This window comes from Cervus canadensis, chromosome 24 (genome assembly GCF_019320065.1).
Source record: "Cervus canadensis isolate Bull #8, Minnesota chromosome 24, ASM1932006v1, whole genome shotgun sequence".
Classification (NCBI taxonomy): Eukaryota; Metazoa; Chordata; class Mammalia; order Artiodactyla; family Cervidae; genus Cervus; species Cervus canadensis.
Window position 1 is genome coordinate 22216418 of NC_057409.1, and position 9229 is coordinate 22225646.

At 41.2% G+C, this 9229-nt stretch overlaps 1 protein-coding gene across 8 annotated transcripts in view; it reads left to right on the forward strand.

The window, feature by feature from the left end:
- The window catches only part of DOCK10 (dedicator of cytokinesis 10), a 298093-nt gene extending 289790 nt beyond the window's left edge, over nt 1–8303 (forward strand). For 5 of the 8 annotated variants that reach the window (XM_043444648.1, XM_043444647.1, XM_043444645.1 and 2 more), the window contains exons 53-57: nt 494–684; nt 2533–2633; nt 3278–3416; nt 4673–4748; nt 7547–8303. In XM_043444648.1, coding sequence (XP_043300583.1) covers nt 494–684; nt 2533–2633; nt 3278–3416; nt 4673–4748; nt 7547–7608 — 569 coding nt within the window. In that variant the 3' untranslated portion in view covers nt 7609–8303. The remainder of the gene's footprint in view (nt 1–493; nt 685–2532; nt 2634–3277; nt 3417–4672; nt 4749–7546) is intronic. The other 3 variants (XM_043444650.1, XM_043444646.1, XM_043444651.1) reach the window with 1 other exon arrangement.
- The last annotated feature ends 926 nt before the right edge of the window (nt 8304–9229 follow it).

The window sequence follows — 9229 nt, forward strand, 5'->3', positions numbered from 1 at the left end:
AAGAATACTGGAGTGGGTTGCCATTTCCTTCTCCAGGGCATCTTCCCAACCCAGGGGCTCAACCTGCATCTCCCGCATTGCAGGCAGATTCTTTACCTGAGCCACTGGGGAAGCCCCATAGTACGTGCTGTCCAGTATCTATTTAAGCATTCTTTATTGTGATTCAATGTAGTTTTTATTTGAACTACAAGTTGTGGTGGAAACTATCATCTTTTCTGTGTTTAGAGACTCTGAAGGTCTAGTCAAGCCTTGGCAATGAGGAGATGTTGCTAGTGAAGTGGGGAAGAACTTTTGCCAGGCAAAAGTAGCTGGGAGAAAAGTAAGAGGTGTGTGAGAGCTTGGCACATGGGAGAAAAATAGCCCACATACACGGAAAACGTGCAGGATAGAATGCTCTGAGTGCAGAGACTCAGGGTCATCCTGACCTTCAGGGGAACCCGTGACTTTTCACTAGCCCTTGACCTTGAAATGCTCTCGTACTGCTTTTGTGCAGCGAGTCACTTGTTCCCCTACGTGAAGAAGAGGATACAGGTCGTTAGCCAGTCGAGCACAGAACTGAATCCCATTGAAGTGGCGATTGACGAGATGTCCAAGAAAGTTTCCGAGCTGAATCAGCTTTGCACAATGGAAGAGGTGGACATGATCAGACTGCAGCTCAAACTCCAAGGCAGTGTCAGTGTCAAGGTGAGCGTCACCCGGAGCTGAGATGCACATGGTCAGTGGAACCTGGTACCAAAGTGATGCCCCTTGGAATTCTTTGACAAAGAGTATAAGAGACATTTTTCTGTTTTTGATACCACCCAACACCTTTATCTGAATCTTTAAAATGTTGTTTCCTTGTGGAGGTTCATTAGTGGTGTCAAACACCTAGAGATAAAATCTTTCTTATTTTTAGCTAAAATAAAACTTCTTTTTTTTTCAACTCTCCTTTCCCATCTTCTCTAGATAAACTGTGTTCTGTATTCGAAATTCTAACAAATGAATTAATGAATGAATTAGCATGGCTTTTTTAAATCTGTCATGAACAGACTTATAAAATTGTCCAAAAACAAAAATGTTTAAATGTTTATTCATTCATAAATGTGCATCAGTATTTATCTGTCAAGGTCCTGAGAGGAAGCAGATGGCTTGTTCACAGTGAGGAATTGAAGAAAATATAATTAAATAGACTCTTTGAGAATGTATAAGCAGTATTTAGGGAAACCAAAGAGGGTAGGCACTGGGGCATAAGACTGAGGGACTATCACCCTCCCCAAACCTGAAGACTTTGGGGAGAGAAGAGTTAGTGGAAGAAGAGAGAGAGCCGAGAGCCAACTCATGATAGACAGACACAGTTTCTGCTAGGGAATTGCAAGGAGGAAGCCATGGGCCTAAATACTCTGACAGGGCTGAGACTAGGGTGCAGTGAGCGCGGCATTTCCCTTGGGCACAAAATTAAGGGAGCATCAGAAAATTCAGTAATCAAGATAAAATAATACTTTAATGCTCCATTTCTGAAAATCAAAAGTAACTTCACAAAACCATATTGAACGAAGTATTAAAATTTTCAATAAAGGCAGGCCAGTGCCACGCTGGAGGCTGAGGCAAAAGGAAAACTCAGTACCGTTGATCTTGATGCTGACCTGGCTCTCCTCTTCCCTGCCCACCTCTTGTCTGTAAGCCCATGGCTGACTCAATGATAATAATTTCTTTAAAGCCAGAAGGCAGAAGAGCCATTGTTACACTCCAGATGGGACAGCTTCCCTCAGCACATGGCTGAGCAGAGGAAGGTTGAGAGGGATCCAAAGAAACTAAGGAAAGTCCTCTGTGCCGTTTGCCCTCTCTACCACACTGGCAGTAGCTGGTGAGCAAAGCCATCTGAAGATGCCTCAAATACAGCCTTGGCTTCCTTCTCCTTTCACCTCATTCCTTCCCAGCCCCACCATCATAGGCAAAGATCATAAGCTTTAAAGAACGCAAATCCCTTCACTAACGAGACCCTATGCATGCTTGTGAGCATGATCAGGGCCTGGCATTGTGCCTTCATTCAGCAAATCTAGAAAGTCCCTTCCTGGACCAGAATCTGCCAGACTGTCCAGCGAGACACGATAAAACAGTGGTTCCCAGCGCGATGCCGAGATCATGACCACTGTGGAATGTCTCTTATTAGTAGCTGTGTGTTTGCTTGAATGTTTATAGGGGGAAAAACAAACATTTGACTTCACAGGTGTTAAATTTATATAAGTAGATAAAGATAAGTCTAGTTTTCAGAGTTATTAAGAAAATAACAGTGCTTGCAGAATTTGCAGATACAGCAAAAATGTGACATGATGGCCACATGACTGAAGTTTAGGAAGGATGGTAATGAAGTGTGGAGTTCAGATGCGTCCTTTAGTAGCTCACTGACTGGTCTAGAGACAGCAGATAAGACAGATACAAGGGGATGTGAGAGAATTAGGGGGGCCACACGATGGAGGCTCCTCTTTCTAGCCATGGAGAGGACTCCATGGAGGAGGTATTACCATTCTTAGCCAATTCTCTTCTCCCCAATAGGTTAATGCCGGACCAATGGCCTATGCACGGGCTTTTCTTGAAGAAACCAATGCAAAGAAATACCCTGACAACCAAGTAAAGCTTTTGAAGGAAATCTTCAGGTGAGACTTTCTCTGTTGAGTGGTTCTTCCTTGAATTCCTTCAGACAGGGCATTATGAATGAATGCCCCCAGGGAGCCACCTGACCGTTCCTCTTCAACCTTCATCTCCATAGCCTAGTTTATCAGCAGCCTGACTTCAAGTTGCCACTTTCTTATTTTGTTTTCTTTTAATATTTATGTATTTGGCCACATCAGGTTTTAGTTGAGGATCCTCGCATATGCAGGATCTTTCCTTGGGATGCACAAGCTCTCTAGTTGTGGCATGTGGGCTTCCTTGCCCCACGTATATGTGGAATCTTAGTTTGCCTGACCAAGGATCAAACCCACCTCCTCTGCATTGCAAGACAAATTCTTAACCCTTGGATCACCAGGGAAGTCTCTAAACTGCCACTTTCTGAAAATGAAAGAAAGTGAAAGTCACTCAGTGGTATCGAACTCTTTGCGACTTCACGGACTATACACTCCATGGAACTCTCCAGGCCAGAGTACTGGAGTGGGTAGTCTTTCCCTTCTCCAGGGGATCTTCCCAAGCCAGGGATCAAACCCAGGTTTCCCACATTGCAGGCAGATTCTTTACCAGTTGATCCACCAGGGAAGCCACTTTCTAGGGTTGCTTGTTAATTTGCTTATTGCCGTCACTAAAGGCAATTTGCAGATGCGTGTGGCCAGGCCCTGGATGTGAATGAGCGCCTCATCAAGGAGGACCAGCTGGAGTACCAGGAGGAACTGAGGTCCCATTACAAGGACATGCTCAGCGAGCTCTCGGCAATCATGAATGAGCAGGTGAGGCTTTCCCCATCCGTGCATAGGAAGTGCCCATTTTGTCCCCCATGCCACAAAGACTGGAAAGAGTCTCTTTCTTTTCCTGCTACTGAAATCCCTGCACTTTCACAGACACCTTGTTGCTGAGCCGTTCTCTCCCCCGCATGCATCACCTCTTGACTCAAAGGAGAGAGATCAGGTTGGAGAAAAATCTGTAGAAAAAGATGAGAACCCAGATGCTTTCCAGTTTTCAGAGACATTTATCCAAACCAGATGTGTGTTGGTTTTCTAGCACAGATGACGCCTAATTAGACACCAAGAGCGCTCGGTGACGTTCCTGATTACCACCCCTTGCCCCTGATTCAAGACCTCAGAAGCCCCAGGCTGGGATGTGCAGTTCCACAGTGCTGCCACTAGGGGTCTCTGCACCGTTCTCAGGAAGAAGGCGGGAACTTTCTTGGTCAAGGTTGCCTCTACAGGGGCTGAGCCTCTGGAAGATATGCAGATTGGGATAAACGTAACCCTCCATCCCACAAGCAAGTCACTCATGAGTTCAGTATGTTCCGTAAGACTGCACAAAATGTGGGCTTTCAATAATCACTGCTTTTGGGGGTACTGAGAATCAAGTGATCAAAACCAAGTTCAGTTTGTTTGGGCCTATTTGCAGCATCCATCAGCCCTCACACTCCACCTGAACGTCTCTTCACCCATGGTCCCTTCAAGGAGTTAGATGTGTTCTCTACAGAATAACTGAGGGGGAGAACTTGAGCTAACCTCCCAATAGTGCCTCATGCATGGTAGCCATTCATTAAGTATTAATTCCTTCTCCTTTCCTGAAATGGAAAATAGTGTTTAGTGTTATTAATAAGTAACACTGTCACAAAACATGAAATGTGTTATACCCTTCTTTTATTCTAATTAAATTTCCCTTTTTTTTTTCTCTTTTCCATCTCCTTCTACCCACATTTTAAGTTCTCTATAGCAGCTAGAGAAAGAAATGGTTATTTGACTTATGTTGCAAAGGAAAAAATCTCCCTGGATAGGATTTCTAGTGGAGAAAGTGTTGGTTTGGAATTGTTAAGGGGTGATGGGAATTAAATACTCAGGAGTGATGCCTTAACAGATGGGGAAATCATAAATCTGAGAGTGAAATAAAAAGAACAAGGAATGGATCTGTACATTGGAAAAGATGACAAAGAAATGCTTGTTTCCAACTGTAAATTGCATCTGACCTTGAAACTTTGGGCAAAAATGCTTTTCTCTTTTTTTCCTGGCAGCTCTGTCGCGGTCCATGTTTATACAGCTTCTGTTCCTCTGTGTCTAGTATTTCCCTCAGTACTGTAAGCAAAAGTGGTATGTTTTTCTTTCCTTATGTCTACTCTGTCCTTTGTGGCCTTCTGGTCTACCTGTTCATTTTCCCCAGACACCTCCATAGTCACAAGTGTTCTCTAAATGCTTATTTAATTAAATCAACTTTACTTCCATTTCAAGGTAGGTCAATATTAAAATAAAAAGCCTATTAAAATCAAAAAGCTAATTAACAACTTAGCATTTAAAAGAAAAATATATATCCTATCAACTTCTAAAATATATTTGAGCTCATTTGTATCCAAAATGAAGATTCATTATATCTCAAAAAAAAAAAAAACCAGTACAGAGACAGCAACCAGGTGATTTAGAGGAAGGAAAATAAGTTTTTTTCTAGAAACCTTTTGCTAAGAGAAGCAGAATTTGACTCTGGGCTTCCTAGAAACTGACGTAAAGAAACTAATGGATTACACAGGTCTTGTTATTTAGCAAAAGAAATAGATCTGTTGGCAGGAAAGATAAACTTTCTCCTGTTCCTGAGCCTCTATAGCGATTTGTCACATAGGTTTTATATATGGACAATGACTACAGTGTTCGTGATATCCTCAAAAAAAAAAAAAAGACAGTTGTCCTTAAAAATGTCTTGCTCTATTATATGGCCATTCCACATTTCCATCTTAGATTAAAATGAGGAAAAAAATACTCACTTCTAACTCTGAAGAGGAGATTCTAGAAGAGGCACTATTTAATAGATAATTATCAACCATAAGTTTAAGTTAACCATAGCAAAACTATGTCTTCTGAAGCAAAATAAGCTGTCTTTATGACAAATATTGATAAGTGTCTGAGTTGGTTGTAATGTCAGAAATAGCAAAAGATAGGGTCCTTAAAGTCCAAAGTAGTTTTAAAAAGTGGGTGTAAATCTCAATCCAGATTTATAACAAAAAATGTTTGCTCCTTTCCTCAATATTTTTACTAAAAAGGCATTTGACCCTAATGTTTGGGTTGGCACTCTAGTAGAGTGAAGGGTAGTCAGATTTTAGCATAATCCTATAATGCATGAATACCTTTACATACCTCGATACTCATCCATGTATTTTGGAAACAAATACAGGTATAATTACAGTGAAGAGAGGAATTCTGCCATTAAACTTGTTAACAATAGAAGCAGAGTTAGAATGAATAGACAAGACATAGAAAGACAGAAATCAAATTGTTGCAGTTTATTCCAAGAGTGTCCAGAAAAGTCTAAGGTAAAAGGCAAATACTAAAGCCACTGCTTAATGAAATAACCTTCAATATAAGGAGTGGGATGGAGCGGGATGAAATAGACACTCATGTGTAAAAATGGAGATGTGGACATGGAGCTGCTAAAGTGACAAGCAGGCGGTAATTACCTTTTCAGACAGCCAGGATGCCAAGCTATTTTATAAATGGCCAAAAACCATAAAAGCCTCCTTTGATGGAGGCCAAAGTAATACATATAACTATTGGATGAAACATAAGATGCTGATTTGCTGTCTGTTTCAACGTTTAAAAGGATGACAGCATAGTGAAGTCAACGCTGGTAATGGATAGCAAATATAAAAAAAAAAACAGGTGAGGGAACGCATCTATTCTGTTAAGGAGCCAAGCAGGCGAGATCCAAAGGCATGTTGCTTTTTGAGTTTCAGATACATTGCTTGCCAATGTATTTAAACAGAACTTGTGATTCTGATCATAAGGAGAACTTGTTGGTAGTATAAGGGACATGGATGCTATGGGGACAGAGAAGCCATTCTCTCCTGGAAAAGCAGTACAGCCAAAGCCTGGTAATGTGTAAAGTTACTGAGAAAACCAGGAATTTTAAATATTCATTAAGCCTCTTCTGCACCAAGGTTTTAGAGGTGCCTGGGGTATCTGGTATTGTTATTGTGTTCGCATATCATTAGTTGAACAGATCTGACAGGGAAGGGCATATTAACATTATTTTCAAAAGTAAAATCAGGTCAAGCTATATATTTTTTTCCCTCCTATTTCTATTAATTCAAACATTTAAATGAGGCTTCAGATGTTTTCTTGAGGGGCAGATTTTGACAATACTTATTATGACCTTTGCAAATAAAATAAATTTCCAGAATTACTCAAACACATCCGTAAGATTCATTCACATTTAAAAACATATCTGATAGTTGAAGAGAATTAGGAAACTACTTTAAAGCTGGTCAGCATGGCTGAGATGTAGGCTGGGGGAAAAAAGCTCTTCAGATTATACAGAGTGAAGTAAGTGAGAAAGAAAAACGCCAATACAGTATATTAGCGCATGTAAATGGAATTTAGAAAGATGGTATCAATGACCCTATATGCAAGACAGCAGAAGAGACCCAAATATAAAGAACAGACTTTTGGACTCTGGGAAAAGGCGAGGGTGGGATGATTTGAGAGAATAGCATTGAAACATGTATATTACCATGTGTGAAATAGATGACCAGTCCAAGTTCGATGCATGTAACAGGGCACTCAACGCCGGTGCTCTGGGACAACCTGAGGGATGGGACCGGGAGGGAGGCGGGAGGGGGGTTCAGGATGGGGGACACATGTACACCCATGGCTGATTCATGTCAGTGTATGGCAAAAACCACTACAATATTATAAAGTAATTAGCCTCCAATTAAAATAAATTAATTTTTTAAAAATCTCAAAGAAGTTTGATAAGGGCATTTTCAAAATTTGCTGGTTCCTTGTGGGGGAATTTTTTTTTAAAAAATCAGTGTTCTGGGCTTTGCTTTTGTATTTGAAGTTATTAACACAGACCTCTCTATTATTGTTTTGTTTTGTCGCGTTGTGTTTTGTCCTGCCTCAAGATTACCTACCGGGACGACCCATCAAAGCGAGGAGTGGAGCGAACTTGCACTCGAGTAATTAACAAGGCGGCTCCCTCTCTGCCCGCGGTCTCTGTCTCACCCAGTGGAGAAGTCTGAGAAGTCCACAGCATCGGACACTCCTCCTTCAAGGGAACTGTCTGAATTTGCAGCTAATCTCGGGGAAGAGAAAGATAACATTTAATTTATTTGAAGTTTTTATGGTGGTGTTCATATTGTTTTTTACCTCGCTAGCTTGAGAATTTTGCCAGCCTCCAGATTTGCACATTTCTTACAATTTTTTTTTCCTTTGAGTGACGTCGATCAAGCCAAGCTGAATATTTGCTATGAAATTCCAATGAATGTGTAATTCAAAAGCTGACTGTAAGTCTGCTGTCGGTCACATTATGTTCAATACCCAGTCCTCGCACACATATTTTAAAGGTCAAAGTGAATGTTTTTGTAACATTTAAGCATATTTCAGATGTAAATAGAAGATTGTAAAATATATGGTTTTTACCAAATTTAAAAGAGCCTTTTTAGGTATTACTTATGACAGTGCTAAAATTATATGAGTAACATTTCAGATACTGTTGTATTAAAATATTTGTGTATGTGTACAAAAGTGTTGATAAATACTAATCTTTAAAGTTTGTGGAGTTTCTTTCTTTGTAATATATGTGCTCTTAAAAGCAATGAGATGTGAAATTATGGAAGCCTTTTGTTGTTCATAGAAATAAAAAAATACAATTACTTTGCATTTGGTTCCCTCTTGAAGAGTGGGAGAGTTGCCACTAAAAGTGGTTCATGGGACTGGGCAGCTGCTGAATGCAATCCTACTTATGATTTATGATGCCTTAGCAAGAAGTCAGGACAAGGACTTGAACCTCAGCTGGACAAAGATTCAAAGATCAACTAGACAGACCAGGGTTTTCCAATCCCAAGAGATAACTAGACTGATTTGAAGAAGATATGTTGAGTCAGAATCTTAAGGGTTACAGTAATTTTTAGGACTCTGCACAAATATTCCATTCTATAAATCTGTGGTGGGATTGCACTTCCGTAACTTTTTTTTTTTTTTGGTGGCACTGGGTCTTTGTTGCTTTGCACTGGCTTTCTCTAGTTGCAGGAAGAAGCAGGGTCTACTCTGATACAGTCCACAGGCTTCTCATTGCACTGGCTTCTCTTGTTGTGGAGCATAGGCTCTAGGCAAGCAGGCTTCAGTAGTTGCAGCACATGGGCTCAGTAGCTCACCAGCTTACTTACTCCACAGCATATGGAATCTTCCCAGTCCAGGGATTGAACCTGTGTCCCTTGCATTGGCAGGCAGATTCTAATCCACTGTGCCACCAGGGAAGTCCTTGTGCCTTTTCTGAAGCTAGACTTGACCACTCTTTAGCCATTGAAATGTCAACCAGTCCAAGTCCTGCTTGCTTGACTACACATACACCCTGCACTAGACCCACAATGTTCTACTCACTTAAAACCAAAGCAAGGGCTTTGCTGATGGTCCAGTCGTTAAGAATCTGCCTGCCAATGCAGAGGATCTTCATGACCCAGGGATTGAACCCGGGCCTCCCACATTGCAGGCAGATTCTTTATAGTCTCAGCCCCCAGGGAAGCCCCCACCACATAAACCCAGCCCGTATGCATCAGGACTCAGCTGAATTCACACCTGTGGTGGCC